Below are 24557 nucleotides of genomic sequence, written 5' to 3' on the forward strand. Positions count from 1 at the left end.
AGAGGTTCAAAGTAGCTTTAAAATGTCATGGACAAATACTGAAATGAATGAAAAAGGTTAATAGAATGCGAGCCTCTTTGTCTAGAGGACTAGGATATGAGGAGGTAGAAGTCATACTTCAGCTGATACAAAGCCTACATTCAGCCACACCTGGTGCATTCAGAGTAGTTTGGGGCACAACACCTTAGGAAGGAAATAGTAGCCTTTGAGGGAGCGCAGTGTAGATTTACCATATTGATAATTGGACTCCAAGGGAAAATTTTAAGGAGTGATTAGACAAAGTAGGATTGTATATCCTGGAATTTAGAAGGCTAAGGGATGATTTGTTCAATGTTTTGGATGTAGTATGGGGATAGATGGTACATACAGAGAGAAGCCACTTCCTCTGATTGGGGAGTCTAGCATCAGAGGACATATCTAATAATTAAAGTCAGACCTTTCAAGGTGAAATTAGGAAACACTTGCACACAAATATGGCAATTGATGCTAGATCAATTGTTAAATTTAAAACTGAGATAAGATTGATAGATTTTATTCACTAAAGATGCACTAAATGACTTGTAAACTTGTATCTATGTGCCTAAGGTTCCACTTTGTGATGCTAATACATGAACCAACAGACTGATCTGCAAAATAGCATTGAAGAAGAGTTATGGGTCTGTAATCGCCCAATGGTGTATTCTTCATGCATCACAACTGTCCATTGTGTAATAAATATTTACACTTTTAAACTTAAGGGAGAGGACAGTTTTCTCCATTAGAATTAATGGAACACTGGTATTTTTTATGTAAGTCTATTCAGCTTCCATTTATAACTAGTCACACAAAAATTACTTCATGGACTTCCGGGTGCGGTGATGACCAACTAAGCCGCACGTTTCGGCAGCTCCCGTTGGAACGGACTTTTGGGCTCTTGATAAGAGCCCCAACGGCAATTTTAAACGGCCAAAATCACTGTGCGGTGAAATAGAAGGGAATCCCCCCGGACGTTGATGGACAAAGGAGAGGATAGCGGCAGGATTGCAGTGGATCCTTCAGAGCAGCGGCAAGGAAGGGAAGCTCGAAGCAAGATGGCGTCGGAAGGTGGCAGTTCAATATGGGGCCCGGAGCAACAAGAGTTCCTGCGGCGCTGTGTGGAAGAGCTGAAGAAGGAGGTGTTGGCCCCGATGCTACAGGCGATTGAAGGGCTAAAGGAGGCGCAGAGGACCCAGGAGCTGGAGCTTCGGGTCATGAAGGCAAAGGCTGCTGAAAATGAAGATGAAATTCAGGGCCTGGTGGTGAAGACAGAGATGCACGAGGCGCAGCACAAGAGGTGTGTGGAGAGGTTGGAAGCCCTGGAGAATAATTCGAGGAGGAAGAATCTAAGAGTCTTAGGTCTTCCCGAGGGCGCAGAGGGGGCGGACGTCGGGGCATATGTGAGCACGATGCTTCACTCGCTAATGGGATCGGAGGCCCCGACGGGCCCTTTGGAGGTGGAGGGAGCTTATCGAGTTATGGCGCGAAGACCAAGGGCAGGAGAAATACCTCGAGCCATAGTGGTGAGGTTTCACCGCTATAATAACAGAGAGATGGTCCTAAGATGGGCGAAGAAAACTCGGAGCTGCTGGTGGGAGAACGCGGTGATCCGCGTATACCAGGATTGGAGTGCGGAGGTGGCGAGAAGGAGGGCAAGTTTCAATCGGGCTAAGGCGGTGCTTCACAAAAAGGTGAAATTTGGAATGCTGCAACCGGCGAGACTGTGGGTCACATATCAAGGGAAGCACCACTACTTTGAGACGGCAGAAGAGGCGTGGACATTTATAGTGGACGAGAAGCTGGAATAGTCTGGCGAGAGAAAGAGCTTCTTGGGCAAAGTGGTGGGGTGACTATGTGGGACGAGGAAGGGGGGGGGGATGATTTTTCAATTGTTAATTCTTTAATCCTGTAAATTTTCTCTCGTCCCCTCGTTTGGAGGTGGGGGGGGGGGGGGGAGTATGAGGAACTGTGGGCGCCGATGGGTAGGAAAGCGGGGCTGAGTGGGAAACACAGGCCTCGTTCCCGCGCTATGGTAAATAAGGCGGGAACAGGGACGCAGGAAGGTGGGGGCCTCGCACAGTGAGAGGCCGAGGGCAAACGGGGAAGCCGAGGTCAGCCAGAGTTCGCTGACTTCTGGGAGCAACATGGGGGGTGTAATTACACTCGAGGGGGATCTAGCGGAGGGGGGGGGGATGGAGCTAACTGGGTTGCTGCTGCTAAGGGGAAGGGGGAGCTGTTATGGGGCGGGGTGGTCGAGGCGGGAGGGCACCGTCGGTGGGATATACGGGTACGTGGGAACCGGGTGAGGAGCTGGGGTAAAAAAGGGGATGGCTAGTCGACAAGGGGGGGGTAAAGAGCCCCCCAACCCGGTTGATCACGTGGAACCTGAGAGGGCTGAATGGGCCGATTAAAAGGGCGCGGGTACTCGCACACCTAAAGAAATTAAAGGCAGATGTGGTTATGTTGCAGGAGACGCACCTGAAATTGACAGATCAGGTCAGACTACGTAAAGGATGGGTGGGACAGGTGTTTCATTCGGGTTTGGATGCGAAGAATAGGGGGGTGGCTATTTTAGTGGGGAAACGGGTACTGTTTGAGGCAAAGACCATAGCGGCGGACAGTGGGGGTAGATACGTGATGGTGAGTGGCAGACTGCAAGGGGAGGCGGTGGTTCTGGTGAACATGTACGCCCCGAACTGGGATGATGCCAACTTCATGAGGTGTATGTTGGGGTGTATCCCAGACCTGGAGGCGGGAAAGTTGATAATGGGGGGAGATTTCAATACAGTGCTTGATCCAGGGCTGGACCGGTCGAGGTCCAGGACCGGGAGGAGGCCGGCAGCGGCCAAGGTGCTTAAGGGCTTCATGGAGCAGATGGGAGGAGTAGATCCTTGGAGATTTATCAGACCTAGGAGTAAGGAGTTATCATTCTTCTCCCATGTTCACAAGGTATATTCACGGATAGACTTTTTTGTCCTGGGAAGAGCACTGATTCCGAAGGTGACAGGGATGGAGTACACGGCCATAGCCATCTCGGACCATGCTCCACACTGGGTAGATCTGGAGGTAGGAGAGGAAAAGGAACAGCACCCACTCTGGAGAATGGATATGGGCCTGTTGGCGGATGAGGGGATATGTCTAAGGGTGAGGGGGTGTATCGAAAGGTACTTGGAGCTTAATGACAATGGAGAGGTCCAGGTGGGAGTGGCCTGGGAGGCGTTGAAGGCGGTGGTCAGAGGGGAACTGATATCCATAAGGGCACATAAAGGGAAGCAAGAGAGTAAAGAAAGGGAGCGATTGCTGAGAGAACGTCTGAGGGTGGACAGGCAATATGCAGAGGCACCGGAGGAGGGACTGTACAGGGAAAGACAAAGGTTACATGTGGAATTTGATCTGCTGACCACGGGTAAGGCAGAGGCACAGTGGGGAGGGCACAGGGAGTGCAGTATGAGTATGGAGAGAAGGCGAGTCGGTTACTGGCCCAACAATTGAGGAAGAGGGGAGCGGCGAGGGAGATAGGTGGGGTGAGGGATGAGGAGGGAGAGATGGAACGGGGAGCGGAGAGAGTGAATGGGGTGTTTAAGACAGTCTATGAGAGGTTGTATAAGGCTCAGCCCCAGGAAGGGAAGGAGGGAATGATGCATTTCCTGGATCAGCTGGAAATCCCGAAGGTGGAGGAACAGGAGAGGGCGGGACTGGGAGCACAGATGGATGTGGAGGAAGTGGTAAAGGGGATTGGGAGCATGCAGGCGGGATAGGCCCCGGGACCGGATGGGTTCCCGGTGGAATTTTATAGGAAATATATAGACCTACTGGCCCCGCTCTTGACGAGAACCTTTAATGAGGCCAGGGAAAGGGGGAAGTTGCCCCCGACTATGTCGGAGGCGACAATATCGTTACTCTTGAAGAAGGATAAAGACCCGCTACAGTGTGGGTCCTACAGGCCCATTTCCCTTTTGAATGTAGATGCTAAGCTCCTGGCTAAGGTAATGGCGACGAGGATAGAGGATTGTGTCCCGGGGGTGGTCCATGAGGATCAAACTGGGTTCGTTAAGGGGAGACAGCTGAACATGAACATACGGAGGCTGCTAGGGGTGATGATGATGCCCCACCAGAGGGGGAGGCGGAGATAGTGGTGGCGATGGATGCCGAGAAAGCATTTGACAGGGTGGAGTGGGACTACCTGTGGGAAGTGTTGAGGAGATTTGGTTTTGGTGAAGGGTTCATTGGATGGGTACAGCTGCTATATAGGGCCCCGGTGGCAAGTGTGATCACGAACAGGCAGAGGTCTGACTACTTCCGTCTTTATAGAGGGACGAGGCAGGGGTGTCCCCTGTCTCCGTTACTTTGCATTGGTAATTGAGCCCCTGGCCATAGCACTGAGGGGCTCCAGGAAGTGGAGGGGAGTACTCAGGGGAGGAGAAGAACACCGGGAATCATTGTATGCAGATGATTTACTGTTGTTTGTTGCGGACCCGGTGGAGGGGATGCCTGAGATAATGCAGACGCTCGGGGAGTTTGGGGAATTCTCGGGGTACAAATTGAACATGGAGAAGAGTGAGTTGTTTGTGGTACATCCGGGGGAGCAGAGCAGGGGAATAGAGGATTTACCGCTGAGGAGGGTAACAAGGGATTTCCGGTACTTGGGGATCCAGATAGCCAGGAGTTGGGGAACCTTACATAGGCTTAATTTAACACGATTGGTGGAACAGATGGAGGAGGATTTTAAGAGATGGGACATGGTGCCCCTGTCACTGGTGGGGAGGGTGCAGGCGGTCAAAATGGTAGTCCTCCCGAGATTCCTTTTTGTGTTCCAGTGCCTCCCGGTGATGGTCACAAAGGCTTTTTTCAAGAAGATCGAGAAAAGCGTCATGAGTTTTGTGTGGGCTGGGAAGACCCCGAGAGTGAGGAGGGGGTTCTTGCAGCGTAGCAGGGAGAGGGGGGGACTGGCACTACCGAGCTTAAGTGAGTACTATTGGGCCGCCAATATTTCAATGGTGTGTAAGTGGATGGGAGAAGGGGAGGGAGCGGCGTGGAAGAGATTGGAGATGGCGTCCTGCAAAGGAACCAGCCTATAAGCACTGGTGACAGCACCCGCTGCCGTTCTCCCCGAAGAAATACACCACAAGTCCAGTGGTGGTGGCAACACTGAAAATTTGGGGGCAGTGGAGACGACATAGGGGAAGGACGGGAGCCTCGGTGCGGTCCCCGATAAGAAATAATCATAGGTTTGTCCCGGGGAGAATAGATGGGGGATTTGGAGCATGGCAGAGAGTTGGGATTGTGCAACTGAGGGATCTGTTCCTGGACGGGACGTTTGCAAGTCTGGGAGCGCTGACGGAAAAATATGGGTTGCCCCAAGGGAATGAATTTCGATACATGCAACTGAGGGCTTTTGCGAGGCAACAGGTGAGGGAATTCCCGCAGCTCCCGACGCAGGAGATTCTGGATAGAGTGATCTCAGGGACATGGGTGGGGGATGGTAGGGTGTCAGATATATACAGGGAAATGAGAGATGAGGGGGAGAACATGGTGGATGAGCTGAAGGGAAAATGGGAGGAAGAGCTGGGGGAAGAGATTGAAGAGGGGCTGTGGGCAGACGCCCTACGTAGGGTAAACTCTTCGTCCTCGTGCGCCAGGCTTAGCCTGATACAATTTAAGGTTTTGCACAGGGCACATATGACCGGAGCAAGGCTCAGTAAATTTTTCGGGGTAGAGGATAGGTGTGGGAGATGCTCGAGAAGCCCAGCAAACCACACCCACACATTTTGGTCAACCCGGCACTGCAGGGGTTCTGGGTGGGGGTGGCGAAGGTGCTTTCAAAGGTGGTGAGGGTCCGGGTCGAGCCAGGCTGGGGGCTGGCTATATTCGGGGTTGCAGAAGAGCCGGGAGTGCAGGAGGCGAGAGAGGCTGATGTTTTGGCCTTTGCGTCCCTAGTAGCCCGGCGAAGGATACTGCTTATGTGGAAGGAAGCCAAGCCTCCGGGCGTGGAGACCTGGATAAACGACATGGCAGGGTTTATAAAACTGGAACGGATAAAGTTTGCACTAAGGGGTTCGGCTCAGGGGTTCACCAGGCGGTGGCAACCGTTCATTAACTACCTCGCAGAACGATAAAGGAAATGGGAAGGTAACAGCAGCAACCCAGGGGGGAGGGGGGGGGGAGAGGAGGGGTGGGGGGTGGGGGGCCCAGGTGGGTCCTCAGGGGTGTTTTTGTAAAGATATTGGTACTTGGTTATGTATATCGAATTGCTGATTTTATTATTTGGAAGAGTTATTATTTTTGTTATGGCAGTTGCCATTTAGTTTATATATTATTTATTTATTTGTTAAAATACGGTCACGGTTATTTATATTGTTTTGCTGTTGTAAAAAGGGGAAAAACCTTTGTACTGTTTTGTTTGGCCGAAAAAGTTGAATAAAATATATTATATAAATTTTTTTTAAAAATTACTTCATGAATTATGTATATGCACAATGAAACCAAGAATTAGAAGAGAAGGTAAAGCCAGATGAGGGAGAAAAAGTATAGGCCATGCTGATAGGGTTAGAGAAGAAGGAAGTAAATCATAAACACTAGCCGGGAACATTTGGACCAAGTGCCTGTGCTGCAAATCAATGTAATTCTTTGTAAGAACTCTGCTTTTACTTTTGGCTTGTATTTAGACAAAAATCATCTTGAATGATGCGGCAGATAAACTTTATTGAAGTATGCTGCTTCCAAGTGTGTGGCGGATAATAATTTGAGTTCCTATTAATTAAATGCTAAAGCACAATGTTGCTGAACTCTTTGGACATTGAAGACATGGAAAGCTGTCCTGAAGGAGAAGCGGGCACACACAGGCACTAATTACCAAGAATCAGAAACAGCACCAGTGTCCTAATTAGTATCCCCCATAGAAAACTGCCACAGAACCACATCGTCTCCACTATCTTAAGCAGTTGTAGATTTAAATGAACTAATTTATGGCAAAGACTGACACACATATTAAATAAAAGTGTCTTACATTCACGGTAAAAGTCATTGTGAGGCAGTCGAACATCCACAAGGCCCTGAAGAATCTAAGAAAGTCACACGGTTAGTAGGGTTAGACACATTCGACAGAATGCACATTCTACAGTTATGTTTGTATCCTAGTGGAGATCCAATTTACTTATAGTTTTATATTTAAACAAGTTATTAAATGCGTGTCCATTTATAACCTGGCAATTGTAAATCTAAAGGTTTCAGAAACTGGCCATTATTTAGATAGCTTCATAATTTTCAATGAGTGGGTTGTTGGCATCATGTAAACTAACTGAGATACAGGTTGGATAAATGAATCTGAGGTCGGATAGAAGAGAAGGATACAAGTGTGCTGGCATGTATTATCGCATAATGATGGACTGTAGGTTTGAACTACCATTCCCCCACAAAGCATAGTTGCAAATTTTAGAGGAGAGTATGAAATAAAGTTGAATTACTATCGTGCTTTCAGCATGCATAAGACATATCAAATCATTTCATAGCCTAAGATCATAAGAAATAAGAGCAAGAGTAGACCATTTGGCCCATCGAGCTGCTCCACCATTCAATTAGTTCATGGCTGATTTGATTGTGGCCTTAATGGCACATTCTTGCCTGTCCCACGTAATCCTTGACTTATTGGGTGCAATTCTCCGACCCCCCACCGGTCGGAGAATCGTCGGGAGCCGGCGTGAATCCTGCCCCCGCCGTGTCGCAAATTCTCCGCTACCGGATATTCAGCGGGGGCGGGAATCGCGCCGTGCTGGTCAGCGGGCATCCCCCGGCGATTCTCCGGTCCGCGATGGGCTGAAGTCCCGCCGCTGTCAACCCACGCCAGCCGGTGTGGATTGAACCACCTTTGGGACGGCAGGACACGGCGGCGTGGGCGGGGCTCCGGGGTTCTGGGGGGGGGGCGCGGGGCGATCTGGCCCCGGGGGAGCCCCCACGGTGGCCTGGCCCGCGATCGGGGCCCACCGATCCGCGGGCGGGCCTGTGCCGTGGGGACACTCTTTTCCTTCCACCTTCGCCATGATCTCCACTATAGCGGAGGCAGAAGCGACCCCCTCCACTGCGCATGCGCGGGGATGCTGTGAGCGGCCGCTGACGCTCCAGCGCATACGCCGCCCGGCAACGTCATTTCCACGCCGGCTGGCGGGGCACCAAAGGCCTTTCCCGCCAGCTGGCGGGGCGGAAATCAGTCCGGCGCGGGCCTAGCCCCTCAAGGTAAGGGCTCGGCCCCTCCGATTACGGAGAATCCCGCCCATTATTTTTTATCATGTATTCGATATTCCGTGGGCAGGACTTTTCGGATATCAGTGTTTCCAACTGACGAGTCGGTGAGGAATGCATCCCCGCCATCCACAGCAACTCCATAGCCATTGGCTGGAGACGAGACTTCCATGCCCCCATCCGGGCAGAGGTCTGGTCACAGAGAGCTACTGGCCAATCTGATTGACCAAAAACTCTGTATTCCAAGCACCAGTGACCAGGAGTGGGATAACGAGCAATCCACAGATTACAAGTCATATGTGAGTGGGGGGGGGGGGGGTCTCACGGCAGGGAGGGGAGGTGAGACCAGGGGTGGGGGTCTGATGGAGAGGGGAGGAGGGAGCACCATGAGGTGACAGACCTGAGGACATGTGCCCAATGTGGAAAGGGGGCTCTTGAGGGAAGCGCACTCTCTTCCAGCTCAAGGCCCAAGCAGGGCACCCTGCCCCTGAACTACTCCCACCAGCCTCAAAATTGGGGCCAGGTGGGGTGGCTTTAGTAAAGGGCCCCATTGAGGCGAGGTGGACTGTCCTAGACCTTGCCCACCTCATGTAAAAATGTGGACAGATCAGGATGGATGGGAGGGTGGCAGGAAGGCCACTGATGAACTTTACAGGTCAGCCTACCAGTAAATCTGCCAGCAGGGCACCTCTCTGAACTTTAAGAGAAGGAAAGGTGATCTCATTGAAGCAGTCACGATTCTGAAGAGGCTTGGCTAGTTAAACCCTGACATTGGGTCGGTTTCTCCGCCGCCCACTGCCAGTTCCGGAGGTCCTGATGCGGCGGAGAATCCAGTTTGGTCCAAAAATTGGAGATGCTCCAATCCCTGTTGGTGGCGGAAATTAGGTTCACGCCCTGCGGCAGCTGGGACCAGATTCTCCACGCCCGCGGTAATCTCCGATCCTGTGGACCGGGATTCACATGGGTGAGAATTGGTTCAGGTATTTTTCAGCATGGCCCGAGCATGGTGGACCTTGTGATGGGCCGAGGGGGTAACTCTTTTAGGAAGTTGCCCCCAAACTCCATTGGGAGGGCTCCCCCACATTTGGAATCCTGCCCACCCCACCCCCACAATTCCCCCCATAAGACCCCCACCATCATAAGAGAAACCCCCATCAAAGAACCCCCGCCTCTCACGTCCTCTTTTTCTCCACAGAAAGCACTTAACTGCCTTTGATGTAGACTAAGAGCTATGAATCATAGTTAGATGCTTATAAACATAAAATCAATTTCACATTGCAGTGAATGAAAGCCTTCCAGATCAAAGATCTGAGGGGGGGATAAAAGCCAGCTGATGTGGGTTTTCCTTTCTGGGAATTTACAGGTGGTGTTTTCTCTGCCTGAGCCAGCAAGTATATTGCACAGCTGAATTTTAAGCGGTAATTTTTTTCACTGTCCCTGTTTGGACTGTTCTCTAGCTTCCAGGCAGGGGTCTCTCTAATTGCGAGCTTCCAGGCACGGGTCCCTGTAATGGGGGCTTCCAGACAGGGGTCCTTGTAATGGGGGCTTTCGGATCAGGGGTCCTTGTAATGGGGGGCTTCCAGTCAAGGGTCTCTGTAATGGGGGGCTTCCACGTGGGCATCTCTGTAATGGGGGGCCTCCAGTTGGCAGCTCTGTAATGGGGGAATTCAGGCAGTGGTCTCTGTTTGGAGGGGGGGGATCGCTGGTGGAAAAGGTCTCGCTTATGGGGATCTCGCGTATGGGTGGTCCAGTCACTCTTGCACTGTGGGGGTGGGGGGTGACCCAGAAAATCCTGTGGTGGGGGGGCGGGGTGGAATTGTGTTGCTGGGGAGGGGCATGGCAAGGGGTAGCGAATCACCTCTGATTTGCACTTCCAGCGCTAGCTCAAATCAGAGGCGATTCATCTCCAGCGGGAGAACATCGGGTGGGATTCTCTGGCTGCGTCTGCTTGGTGACCGGAGAATCCCGGCCCGAGGTCATGGAGTTCTCCCGTAGCTCGCCCGTGGCGTTCTTGCGGTGGGAGGGGCGGGAGAATTCAGCCCAAAGTCTCTCAAACAGAGAATTCCAGCCATTATTTCCCCTGGCTGGGGAATCTAAAACACGAGGGCGCAGCTTCAAGATAATGGCCGATCATTTGGAGCTGCGATGAAGAGAAATTTCTTCACTCAAAGTGTTGTGATTCACCTCCAACTCCATGATAAGCAACCAGATTGTTTTTGGTGTTCAGTCGGACCCCCTACGTCAGCAGCTCCTCAAAATAAAGCAACTCACTCTAGCGACCGCCATCGAGACCTGTGTCCTACATGAAAATGCCACCAGTCGCTACTCCCATATACAAGCGGCTGAAACGGGGCGGCAAGGTCCCCACGAGGCGGACTGGGTCCAAGTGATTGAACACCTCCAGGGCTTCAGCCTGGATGGGGGGGGGGGCCATTTCACGTGGTTTTCACAGACTCCCGCGCTTGTACGCACCAAACGAGGGGACGGCGACATGGTGGAACGTAATGCGCAGGACCGCACCACGCAGGACCGCACCGCGCATGCGTGGTGGTGCAGCGAACGTGCTGACGTCACGACGTGCGGCAACTGTGGCTCCGCCCATTTAAAGTGGCAATGCCCCGCAAAATCTCGACAATGGCTACGATGTGGAAGGATTGGCCACTATGCTGCCTGCTGTCGAGCAGCTCAGCCTTCCAATTCATATCGCTTCAGCCAGCCTCGCAGGAATGTTCGGGCAATTCAACCCACGGTCACCGAGTCCGATTCCGACCTCCCACACAGCAGTGACACCGAGGACCCGAAGGCGCCTTTTCGAGTCGGTGTCGTAACGATAAACAGGTTGTCCCCAAAGCAAAGACACCAGCCGCTGTCGGTATACAGCATCGATCCAGATGATGAGTGGTGTGCCACCTTGACGGTCAACCGGTCCCAAATACGATTCCGCCTGGACACTGGCGCCTCCGCCAATTTCATGGCATGGTCTGCTTTCCAAAGCCTCTGTGTCAAACCAACCATTCTCCCATCGGCCTGCCAGCTATTGGACTACAATGGCAACATCATTCCTGCTACCGGCTCATGCCAACTCGAAGTGACGCACAAGTCACGAAAAGCCATCCTTCCTTTCGAGATCGTGGGCTCCTCGAACGACAATTTGCGCACAGGCATGCAAATTGCTAAACCTCGTTCAAAGAGTTCACTCTCTCTCCTGATGGCACGTCTGCCTTCCAGGATGCTGACTTCAGGGCGCAACTCAACACCATCATCGACCAGCACCGCGATGTCTTCGAAGGCATGGGCACGCTCCCATATACTTACAAGATCATACTCAAACAGAACGCCACGCCTGTGGTGCATGCACCTCGCAGAGTCCCAGCACCCCTCAAGGACCGCCTCAAGCAGCAGCTGCAGGACCTCCAGGACCAAGGAGTGCTCTCCAGAGTTACGGAACCAACCGACTGGGTCAGTTCCATGTTGTGCGTAAAGAAGCCTTCCTGCGAGCTCAGAATCTGCATTGATCCAAAGGATCTGAATCGCAACATAATGAGGGAGCATTACCCAATCCCCAAGTGCGAAGAGATCACATGCGAGATGGCTTGGGCCAAGCTCTTCACCAAACATGACGCCTCGAAAGGATTCTGGCAAATTCAACTAGACAGATCCAGCAGGAAACTGTGTACCTTTAACACCCCTTTTGGCAGATATTGTTACAACATGATGCCGGTTGGGATCATATCGGCGTCAGAAGTATTCCACAGGATCATGGAACAAATGATGGAAGGCATTAAAGGTGTTCGCGTCTATGTTGACGACATAATCATTTGGTCCACCACCCCGCAGGAGCATATCAGTCGCCTCCAGCGCGTGTTCAAACGCATACGGGAGCAGGGCCTACGCCTCAACAGAGCAAAATGCTCCTTCGGCCAGACGGAACTCAAGTTCCTAGGGGACCACATCTCCCAGTTGGGTGTGCGGCCGGATGCGGACAATGTGGCTGCCATCACAGCCATGAAAAAGCCAGAGGACAAGAAGGCGGTCTTCCGATTTCTGGGCATGGTCAACTTCCTAGGGAAGTTCATCCCTAACCTCGCCTCTCATACCACAGCTCTCAGGAACCTGGTCAGGAAGACGACAGACTTCCAATGGCTTCCTGCCCACGAGCGCGAATGGACAGAACTTAAAACCAAACTTACCACGGCCCCGGTATTGGCCTTTTTTGATCCAGCGAAAGAGACAAGAAATTTGACCGATGCCAGCCAATCTGGCATTGGGGCAGTGCTCCTGCAACGCGATGAAGCCTCATCATGGGCCCCCGTTGCATATGCGTCACGCGCCATGACCCCTGCGGAACAGCGCTACGCGCAGATAGAAAAGGAGTGCCTGGGCCTGTTGACCGGTGTCGTCAAATTTCATGATTGTGTGTATGGCCTTCCCCAATTCACCGTCGAAACCGACCATCGCCCGCTGGTCAATATAATACAAAAATACTTGAACGACATGACGCCTCACCTCCAGCGTATTCTGCTCAAACTCCGGCGATACGACTTCCAGCTCGTATACACCCCGGGCAAAGACCGGATCATAGCCGACGCTCTGTCCAGGGCAGTCAACACCCCGTGTGACCCAGCGGGATTCGTCTCCCAGGTTGACGCCCATGTGGCCTTCGTGGCCTCCAATCTACCGGCCACGGATGAACACCTCGTCCAAATTCGCCGCCAGACTGCGACTGACCCCCTGTTACAGCGTGTCATGCGCCACCTAACAGACGGGTGGCTCAAGGGCCAATGCCCGCAGTTCTACAACATCAGAGACGATCTGGCGGTAGTCGATGGTGTCCTCCTGAAGCTGGACCGCATTGTTAACCCGCACAGCATGCGCCAGCTCGTTTTGGAACAGCTACACGAGGGCCATCGTGGCGTAGAGAAGTGCCGCCGACGGGCCCGAGAGGTAGTGTACTGGCCCGGCATCAATGACGACATCGCCGACACAGTGCTCAACTGCCCCACCTGTCAGCGGTTCCAACCAGCACAACCACGTGAGACCCTACAGCCCCATGAGTTGGTCACGTCCCCTTGGTCCAAGGCCGGCATCGACCTGTTCCATGCGCTGGGCAGGGACTATGTTTTGATTGTAGACTATTTTTCAAACTACCCGGAGGTGGTACGTTTCATAGATTATCATAGATTATCGTAGAATTTACAGTGCAGGAGGCCATTCAGCCCATCGAGTCTGCACCGGCTCTTGGAAAGAGCACCCTACCCAAGGTCAACACCTCCACCCTATCCCCATAACCCAGTAACCCCACCCAGCACTAAGGGCAATTTTGGACACTGAGGGCAATTTATCATGGCCAATCCACCTAACCTGCGCATCTTTGGACTGTGGGAGGAAACCGGAGCACCCGGAGGAAACCCACGCACACACGGGGAGGATGTGCAGACTCCGCACAGACAGTGACCCAAGCTGGAATTGAACCTGGGACCCTGGAGCTGTGAAGCAATTGTGCTATCCACAATGCTACCGTACTGCCCGACATCGGGCAGCATGTGATGACGTTTGCACAACATCACATCGTCTGCAGTCATCCGTGCCTGTAAGGACACCTTTGCTCGTCACGGCATCCCACTCACTGTGATGTCGGACAATGGCCCCTGCTTCGCAAGCCAGGAATGGTCCAACTTTGCCAGGAGGTACAACATTGTGCATGTGACATCCAGTCCCCTGTACCCCCAATCCAATGGCAAAGCAGAGATGGGCGTCCACATAGTCAAACGGCTCCTCTGCAAGGCTGCCGATGCAGGATCCGACTTCTACCTCGCCTTACTGGTCTATCGCTCGGCCCCACTGTCCACTGGCCTGTCGCCAGCCCAGCTGCTCATGGGTCGCACCCGGAGGACGACGGTGCCGTCCATTCACGTCCCAGACCTTGACCACGTTCGGGTCCTTCAACAAATGCAACTGTCTCGTGCACAGCACAAGGCGGCTCATGACACCCGTGCAGCTGATCTCCCTGCTCTGGCTCCAGATGACAACGTCCGCATCCATCTTCCGGATGGTGGCTGGTCTGCAACTCCTGTGGTTCTTCGGCAGGTGGCTCCCTGCTCGTTCCTGGTCAACCTCTTGAAGCACTTCATTACAACTGAAGTCAGGGCCACCGGACAGTAGTCATTGAGGCCCGTTGCCTGGTTCTTCTTTGGTACCGGTATGATGGTGGTCTTCTTGAGGCAGGTGGGGACCCCGGAGTGGAGTAGGGACAGGTTAAAGATGTCCGCGAATACCGCTGCCAGCTGGTCCGCGCAGGCTCTGAGTGCACGACCAGGGATCCCGTCCGGGCTCATCGCCTTCCGAGGGTTCACTTTCAGGAAGGCCGATCTGACTTCGGAAGCTGTGATGGTGGGTATGGGTGAATTATGGGCTGCTGGGGCACTCGACAGCGGATTGTTGGTTACCTGCTCGAACCGAGCATAGAATGCATTGAGTTCATCGGAGAGGGGTGCGCTGCTGCCAGAGATACTGTTCGTAGAATGTGTGTGCCAATTAAATGTTTCACTTAACATGTAGGTAAAAATGAAGAAACATTTTCTGTCTACCGCACATCAGTGACACTGCAAACGTCAGACTTAATAGTCTTATTCGTAAATTTGTTTTGAAAACGTTTCCTGCTGTCTTTCTGACCTTGATGTTATGGCCTCACCCCACGTCCAGGTGCCAGTCAGGAATTTATAACCAGCTGATATGTACAGACACTTCCCTCCCAATCAGCCTCGAGGTAATCTCAGGGTATGCTATCTATTGAGCACTAACTTTAAAAAGGGCAGGCCTGATTAAACACAACATCCTTTCAACCCCTAAACATCACCACAATGTTCCAGATCCAAAGTGACCGTCAACAACACCATTGAAGACTGTAGCATTTGAAGTATAAATCAAAAGCAAATTTTTAAAAACCATTACAATGCAATATCAATTCGAAGCCTTATTTTCTCTCGCAAAATGTTTATTTTTAATTCCTAGTTACAAATAAAGCTATTTGGTGTCCTTTGTGGCACACTCAGCTGAGTCACAACACTCCAGGTTCCCACTCCAGGACTTGAGCACAAGAATCAAGGCTGATGTTTCAGTGGGGTATTGAGAGTACTGTTGGAGGCGACGTCTTTCGGATGAGAAATTAAACGGAGGCCTTGTCTGCCTGAGCTGTTAGGTTTATTGGATGCCATGGCACTACTTCAGAGAAGAGTTGAAGAGTTATCCCTAGTGTCCTGGCCCATATTTATCCCTCAAATGATTTTCTGATCATTATCACATTGCTGTTTCGGGGGAGTTTGCTGAAGGCAAATTGGCTCCTGTGTTTCCTGCATTACAACAGCAACTACTGTTCAATTCAAGAAGTACTTCATTGGCTGTGCAGAACAGATTGAGCCATCTGGGGTCATGGAAAGTCTGCTATAAATGTAAGTCTTTCTTTTATTCCTGTTTGCGGTGTAGCGGATGGGTCAGATTGCTTCATGGCACAAGAGATACATCGGCAACATGTCCAGTCAGAATGGATGATGCCGGTTCAGCCTCTTTACAGAAGGAAATCAGGTAAGCTGTGTTTTTAAAAAATATTTCATTTTTCGCCTCCTTTTTCGCATTTTCTCCCAAATTTACACCCACCAACAATAAACAATAATCAGTAATAAACAATAATCAGTAACAAATATGTCAATCCCCATATTGATAACAACGATCCCATGCTCCCACCAAACCCAAAGCATTCGCCCACATGTTCACATAAACAAATGACAAAAAGGAATCACCCATGGCCACCATTAACACCCACCGCCCCCTCCCCCCAACCCTCCCACCCACCCACCACCAACTAATGTTCGATGTTATCCAGTTCTTGAAAGTGCATAATGAATAATGCCCATGAATTGTAGAACCCTTCTGTCCTTCCCCTCAGTTCAAACTTAACCATCTCAAGAGTCAAGAATTCCAACAGATCCCCACCGCCACGCCAGGGCACAGGGTGGAGAGGATCCATCAGGATCCGCCTTTGGGCGATCAACGAGCCGAAGGCTACAACATCTGCCTCCGCAACCGTTTCCAACCCTGGCTGGTACGACACCACGAATATGGCCTCCTGGGGGCCCGGGTCCAGTTTCATGTGCACCACTTTAGAAATTATCCTAAAAACCTCCTTCCAGTAATCCTCTAGCTTTGGACAGGACCAAAACATATGAGCGTGGTTAGCGGGGGCCCCCCTGCAACATTCACACACATCTTCTATTCCTTCAAAGAATCGGCTCATCCTCGCCCTCGTGAGGTGTGCTCTGTATACCACCTTCAGCTGTATCAGCCCCAACCTCGCGCACGAGGTGGAGGCGTTCACTCTCCGGAGCACCTCACACCAGAACCTCTCCTCCATATCCTCTCCCAACTCTTCCTCCCACTTTGCTTTGATCCCTTCCAGCGGTGCCTTCTCCTCCTCCAAAATAGCTCCGTAAACCGCTGACACTACCCCTTCTCCAGTCCCCCTGTAGTCAGCACCTCCTCCTGCAATGTGGAGGCCGGCTCCTCCGGGAAGTTCTGTAGCTCCTTTCTGGCAAAATCTCGAACCTGCATGTATCTATAAACATTTCCTCCCTGCTCCATCCCATACTTCGCTTCCAGCTCCTTCAATCCTGCAAACCGACCCCTAAGACACAAATCCTTCAGTGTCTTAATCCCCTTCTCCTCCCATTTCCGAAAATTTCCATCCCACCTCCCTGGCTCAAATCTGTGGTTCCCCCGAATCGGCATTTCCCTTGACCCTGCCCCAACCCGAAGTGTTGGCGAAACTGCCTCCAAATTTTCAATGAAGCTGTTATTACCGGACTCCCTGAGTACTTCCCCGGGACTATCGGGAGCGGCGCTGTTGCCAGTGCTTTCAATCCCGACCCCCTGCACAAACTCTTCTCCATTCTGACCCACTGGGAATCAACCCCTCTTACCCAGCTCCGCACCTTCTCCACATTCACCGCCCAGTAGTAATACATCAGGTTCGGAAGACCCAAACCCCCTGCCTGCCTTCCCCTCTGTAGTAGCACCTTTCTAACTCTGGCCACCTTCCCTCCCCATATGAACGACCTAATCCTTCCCTCAATCTCTCTGAAAAAAGCCTTTGGCAGGAAAATCGGCAGGCATTGAAAAATAAACCGAAATCGTGGCAACACGTTCATTTTAATCGCCTGTACCCGACACGCCAGTGACAGAGGGAGACCATCCCACCTTGCCAGATCAGCTTTCACTCTCCCCACCAAACTAGAAATGTTGTACCTGCGGAGCCCCCCCCAACTCCCGGGCAACCTGCACCCCCAGGTACCTAAAGTGAGTCCCTGCCTTACGGAATGGCAGCCTCCCCACCCCTGCCCCCACACCCGGCCGAGATACCACAAAATACTCACTCTTGTCTAGATTCTCTTGTACCCAGAGAAAGACCCAAACACTCGAAGCAGCTCCAATATTCCCCCTATCGACACACTCGGTTCCGACACGCACAACAGCAAGTCATCGGCATATAAGGACACCCTGTGCTCTATCCCCCCCCCCCCGCCCGCACTATTCCTTTCCATACCCCTGAACTTCTTAATGCGATGGCCAACGGCTCAATCGCAAGTGCAAGCATCAGGGGGGGACAAGGACATCCCTGCCTAGTCCCACGGTGGAGAGAAAAGTATCTCGAGCTGATGTTGTTTGTGCGGACACTCGCCCTCGGCCCCTTATATAGTAGCTTTACCCAATTCACAAATCGTGGTCCAATAGGTTAGCCGTGTTACTCCAGCTTTCTGTCAAGCAATTGCTTTCCTGCTGATTATATTTTTAAAAATAAAACCGCAGCAAGGACAAATGATGCCAGGCATCAAGATGTGACTTATGAACAGTGCACTAATTCCAGAGATCAAATCTGCAAGGATGCAACAATATTAAAACTTTAACTGAGATGGTTAATTATTTTGAGAACCCTTTGAGAACAACTTCAGGATGGTAAATATGTGCAGTTGAAAGCTGGAGATCTGTACTCAGCTGGCATTGAGGAATAGAAAGGATATCAAACTGCGTTCTCAATGGAAACATTTGTTGGGAAAGAGAACATATGGTTGATGTCAGCTGACCGTATGTCGGAAGCTTCACCTCACATGAAATGTCTGTTCTCATCTCGAGTACAGAATAGTGCTGGTTAAAAAAAAGGTTTCTCAACACAGAGATTTTCATTGTTGAAGCAGGAAGCATTTTGTAACAAATGCACTTTCTTTTGGCCACCTCCATTGCAAGTTGCTAACTTTGAAACAAGGTCACATACCTGCTGAGGTACTTTGAAGCGGACATAGGAACAAAGCTTCAGCATCTTCTCCATCTCCTCAGGGGTAGATGGAATTAGGGAAACTTTACTAACATCTCCCGTTTGTTCCAATGACTTTAGTTCTTTCACAAATTTGCTTTCGTTGGGATACTGCAGCCCTGCACCAAGAATTAAAAATTTCACCTGATTAAAATCAAACAGTGACATTACAGATAAACATTCTGAGCTTGTGCTCCAGTTGAGCTTTGCATGCTCTGTCCCTAGTCAATCATCAGTTAATGTCCTGTAAATGTGGATTCGCCAAAGCTTTGGACCCTCCATGGAGGAAAATACAATTGCAGTCAACAAGAGGACATCAATATTTTAATGCCTGTTTCATTCAGCTTGATTGCTCCCAATCTGTTGTAGTATTGGCCTGAGGCAAAGTCAGATGAAATGAACCATGTGAACTGGATTCATGTGAACTACAATAACCTTCATCAAATCTCAGGTGTCACATTAAATTTTAAATCATTTAAAATTAGTTTCCACGTACATAAAAAGCAAGAGGGTAGCCAGGGAAAGGGTTGGCCCACTGAAGGACAGGCAAGGAAATCTATGTGTGGAGTCAGCGGAAATGAGCGAGGTACTAAATGAATACTTTGCATCAGTATTCACCAAAGAGAAGGAATTGGTGGATGTTGAGTCTGGAGAAGGGTGTGGAGATAGCCTGGGTCACATTGAGATCCAAAAAGACGAGGGGCGCGATTCTCCACTCCCGTGCAGGTTGGGAGAATCGCCTGGGCCGCCAAAATTTCCCGCGACGCCGGTCCGACGCCCTCCCGCAATTCTCCCAAGCGGCGGGAATGGCCCCGTCGAGTTCTGCGGGCCGCAGGCCGGAGAATCGCCCGAGACACCCAAAATGGCGATTCTCCGGCACCCCTGCTATTCTCAGGCCCGGATGGGCCGAGTGGCCAGCCCAAAATGGTGGGATCCCCCGGCGCCGTCCACACCTGGTCACTGCCGTCAGGAACAGCGCGGGAACGCTGGAGGGGGCGGCCTGCGGGAGGTTGAGGGGGGATCCTGCACCGGGGGGTACCTCAAATGTGGGGTGGCCCGCGATCGGTGCCCACCGATCGTCGGGCCATCCTCTCTGAAGTACCTTCCTTCCGCAGCCCCGCAAGATCCGTCCGCCATCTTCTTGCGGGGCGGACTCGGAGAGGACAGCAACCACGCATGCGCGGGTGACGCCAGTTATGCAGCGCCGGCCGCGTCATGTATGCGGCGCCGCCTTTACCCGGCGACAAGGCCTGGCCTGGTGTAGATGACGCGGCCCCGCTCCTAGCCCATTATCGGGCCCTGAATCGGTCGGGATAGGGTCCGTTTCACGCCGTCGTGAATCTCGACGGCGTTCACGCCGGCGTGGGCACATCGCCGCGGGAATGGAGAATCCCGCCCGAGGTGTTGGGCGTCTTGAAAAATATTAAGGTAGATTAGTCACCAGGGTCTGATGGGATCTACCCCAGAATACTGAAGGACGCTGGAGAGGAAATTGCTGAGGCCTTGACAGAAATCTTTGGATCCTCACTGTCTTCAGGTGATGTCCCGGAGGACTGGAGAATAGCCAATGTTGTTCCTCTGTTTAAGAAGGGTAGCAAGGATAATCCAGGGAACTACAGGCCGGTGAGCCTTACGTCAGTGGTCGGGAAATTACTGGAGAGAATTCTTCGAGACAGGATTTACTCCCATTTGGAAGCAAATGGACATATTAGTGAGAGGGAGCACGGTTTGTGATGGGGAGGTCGAGTCTCACTAACTTGACAGAGTTTTTCGAAGAGGTCACAAAGGTGATTGATGCAGGTAGGGCAGAGGATGTTATCTATATGGACTTCAGTAAGGCCTTTGACAAGGTCCCTCATGGCAGACTGGTACAAATGTGGGCAGCACGGTAGCATTGTGGATAGCACAACTGCTTCACAGCTCCAGAGTCCCAGGTTCGATTCCGGCTTGGGTCACTGTCTGTGCGGAGTCTACACATCCTCCCCGTGTGTGCGTGGGTTTCCTCCGGGTGCTCCGGTTTCCTCCCACAGTCCAAAGATGTGCAGGTTAGGTGGATTGGCCATGATAAATTGCCCTTAGTGTCCAAAATTGCCCTTAGCGTTTGGTGGGGTTAAAGGGTTATGGGGGATAGGGTGGAGGTGTTGACCTTGGGTAGGGTGCTCTGTCCAAGAGCCGGTGCAGACTCGATGGGCCGAATGGCCTCCTTCTGCACTGTAAATTCTATGAAAAGTTGGAAGTCACATGGGATCAGGGGTGAGCTGGCAAGATGGATACGGAACTGGTTAGGTCATAGAAGGCAGAGAGTAACAATGGAAGGGTGCTTTTCTGATTGGAGGGCTGTGACTAGTGGTGTTCCACAGGGATCAGTGCTGGAACCTTTGCTGTTCGTAGTATATATAAATGATTTGGAGGAAAATGTAACTGGTCTGATTAGTAAGTTTGCAGACGACACAAAGGTTGGTGGAATTGCGGATAGCGATGAGGACTGTCAGAGGATACAGCAGGATTTAGATCATTTGGAGACTTGGGCGGAGAGATGGCAGATGGAGTTTAATCCGGACAAATGTGAGGTAATGCATTTTGGAAGGTCTAATGCAGGTAGGGAATATACAGTGAATGGTAGAACCCTCAAGAGTATTGACAGTCAGAGAGATCTAGGTGTACAGGTTCACAGGTCACTGAAAGGGGCAACACAGGCGGAGAAGGTAGTCAAGAATGCTTACTGCATGCTTGCCTTCATTGGCTGGGGCATTGAGTGTAAGAATTGGCAAGTCATGTTGCAGCTGTATAGAACCTTAGTTAGGCCACACTTGGAGTATAGTGTTCAATTCTGGTCGCCACACTACCAGAAGGATGTGGAGGCTTTAGAGAGGGTGCAGAAGAGATTTACCAAGATGTTGCCTGGTATGGAGGGCATTAGCTATAAGGAGCGGTTGAATAAACTCGGTTTGTTCTCACTGGAACGGCGGAGGTTGAGGGGCGACCTGATAGAGGTCTACAGAATTATGAGGGGCATAGACAGAGTGGATAGTCAGAGGCTTTTCCCCAGGGTAGAGGGGTCAATTACTAGGGGGCATAGGTTTAAGGTGAGAGGGGCAAGGTTTAGAGGAGATGTACGAGGCAAGTTTTTTATACAGAGGGTAGTGGGTGCCTGGAACTCGCTGCCGGAGGAGGTGGTGGAAGCAGGGACGATAGTGACATTTAAGGGGCATCTTGACAAATACATGAATAGGATGGGAATAGAGGGATACGGACCCAGGAAGTGTAGATGATTTTAGTTTAGACGGGCAGCATGGTCGGAACAGGCTTGAAGGGCCGAAGGGCCTGTTCCTGTGCTGTACTTTTCTTTGTTTTCTTTTGTTCTTTATCTGTTTGCTCTCTTACAATATTGTGGTGAACGTATTACTGCTACCATTCACCATTGTATTGCATTACATTGTATTGTATCATGTTGATGCCCTTGTGGATGTCTCCACCCCCTCGGGGGAGGTATATAGATCTGCAGCCTGTAGGCAGCACTCAGTACAGAGCAGTCGCAGGCAGGCACTGTTCTAGCTGATTAAAACCACTGTTCACTTCTACTCATCGTCTCGTGTGAATTGATGTTCGCATCAATTTAATCAGCTAAGATATCGCTATGGAAGCCGCCCTCAAACCTGTTCAACTGGAACTCGACCCACAGGCAGCTGAAGCCAAAGGAATCTTTTCGCACTGCCTTCGCTGCTTTGAGGCCTACCTCGCCACCTCCTCCTCGCCCGCTGTCACCGAGGCACAGAAGCTGAGTCTCCTCCAAGCCCGGGTGAGCCACCGACTCTCTGTATTAATCGAGGAAGCGACCACGTACGCAGGCGCAGTCGCGATCCTGAAAAGACACTACGTGAGGCCAGTGAACGAAGTGTTCGTGCGGCATCTCCTCACCACTCGTCGTCAATGCCCCGGGGAATCGCTGGAGGAATACCTATGTGACCTGAGGGTACTCACTCGAAACTGCAACTAAAAGGACGTCACGGCCTCGCAGCATCTGGAACTCGCCATCCGGGACACCTATGTGGCTGGAGTCCGATCCAACTATGTCAGACAGCGCCTGCTCGAAAAGGCCGCCTTCGACCTAGAAGAGAGGGTAAAACTATCCACCTCCTTAGAAGTAGCTTTCCAGGGCCTAAATGCTTTCCCCTCCAACCACGCGAGTCCCCCGTGGTCACCCGACCCGAGGGTGTCTCAGGTCTGTGCCGCGCGCCTGCCCGCCCAACCCGGGGCGCCGCCATGCTGTTTTTATTGCCAGAACCAGTACCTCAGGCAGCGTTGCCCGGCCTGGAACGCGACCTGCAGCGACTGTGGCAAGAAAGGACATTTTGCCAAAGTCTGCTTGGCCCTACTCAAAGCTCCTAAATCGCAGGCCCGAATCACAGACTCACAGGCTCGCAGACCCCGCAGCGTGGCTGTGTGCCTGCCGGTATGCCCCCTTCCAAGGCGTCATCCGCCTCGTGCTATCCTTGGGGGCCGCCATCTTTAACTACGCCCAACACGTGTGACTCATGGGGGCCGCAACCTTGGCCGCCATCGTGAACCCAGCCCACCATGTGCGACTCATGGGGGCCGCCATCTTGGCCGTCATCTTCAACGCCGCCCGACACGTGCGACCGATGGGGGCCGCCATCTTGGGACCACCCCACTACCTCCGACCCAGCCGGCTACCCGCAACCCAGCGCTGTCATCCTCGATCAGTCACGAACCTCGCGATACAGGGTGCCGAGTACGCCGATTTTAAACTCTATGTCCTCCCCTATCTCTGCGCTCCCCTCTTGTTAGGACTGGATTTCCAGTGCAACCTCCGAAGCCTGACCCTGAAGTTCGGCGGTCCCCTACCCCCTCTCACCGTATGCAACCTCAGCTCCGACTGTAAACCCGTCGCCACCAGGAGCAGGCGGTACAGTGTCCAGGACAGGACTTTGATCAAGTCGGAGGTCCAGCGGCTCTTGAGGGAGGGGATTATCAAGGCCAGTAATAGCCCCTGGGGAGCCCAAGTCCGTCAAGTCCGGGGAAAAGAACCGGATGGTTGTAGACTACAGCCAGACCATAAATCATTACACGCAACTCGATGAGTACCCCCTCCCCCGCATAGCGGCATGGTTAATCGGATTGCACACTACCGAGTTTTCTCCACGGTAGACCTGAAGTCCGCATACCATTAGCTCCTGATCCGCCCGGAAGACCAACACTACACTGCCTTTGAGGCAGACGGCCACCTCTTCCAATTCCTCAGGGTCCCCTTCGGCGTCACCAATGGGGTCTCGGTGTTCCAAAGAACGATGGACCGAATGGTTGACCAGTACGGGCTGCGGGCCACGTTCCCGTACTTGGATAACGTCACCATCTGCGGCCATGATCAGCAGGACCACGACGCTAACCTTCAGAAGTTTCTCCAAACCGCCCAAGCCCTCAATCTCACCTACAACAAGGAGAAATGCATTTTCCGCACAACCCGACTAGCCATCCTCGGCTATGTCGTGGAAAACGCGGAGTCCTAGGCCTCGACCCCGACCTCATGCGCCCCCTCCTGCAACTCCCCCTTCCCCACTGCCCCAAGGCCCTGAAGCGATGCCTCGGGTTCTTTTCCTATTATGCCCAGTGGGTACCCTACTATGCGGACAAAGCCCACCCACTTATCAAAGCCACCATCTTTCCCCTGATGACTGAGGCCCGCCTGGCCTTCAGCCGCATCAAGGCAGACATCACCAAAGCCGCGATGCACGCGGTGGATGAGTCCATCCCCTTCCATGTGGAGAGCGGCGCGTCAGATGTCGCCCTGGCCGCTATCCTTAACCAGGCAGGCAGGCCCGTGGCCTTTTTTTCCCCGTACCCTCAACGGCTCCGAGATTCGACACTCCTCGGTCGAAAAAGAAGCTCAAGTCATTGTGGAAACTGTGCGGCATTGGAGGCACTACCT

The 24557-nt window shown here is 52.1% G+C and overlaps 1 protein-coding gene across 3 annotated transcripts in view; it reads right to left on the reverse strand.

Moving 5' to 3' along the window:
- Positions 1-24557, reverse strand: part of abhd6a (abhydrolase domain containing 6, acylglycerol lipase a) — a 184562-nt gene that overhangs the window by 25116 nt on the left and 134889 nt on the right. For all 3 annotated transcript variants that reach the window (XM_072472396.1, XM_072472395.1, XM_072472394.1), the window contains exons 6-7: positions 18572-18729; positions 7022-7076 (exon numbers count right to left, since the gene is read on the reverse strand). In XM_072472396.1, the coding sequence (XP_072328497.1) occupies positions 7022-7076; positions 18572-18729 (213 nt within the window). The remainder of the gene's footprint in view (positions 1-7021; positions 7077-18571; positions 18730-24557) is intronic.

This window comes from Scyliorhinus torazame, chromosome 13 (genome assembly GCF_047496885.1).
Source record: "Scyliorhinus torazame isolate Kashiwa2021f chromosome 13, sScyTor2.1, whole genome shotgun sequence".
Classification (NCBI taxonomy): domain Eukaryota; kingdom Metazoa; phylum Chordata; class Chondrichthyes; order Carcharhiniformes; family Scyliorhinidae; genus Scyliorhinus; species Scyliorhinus torazame.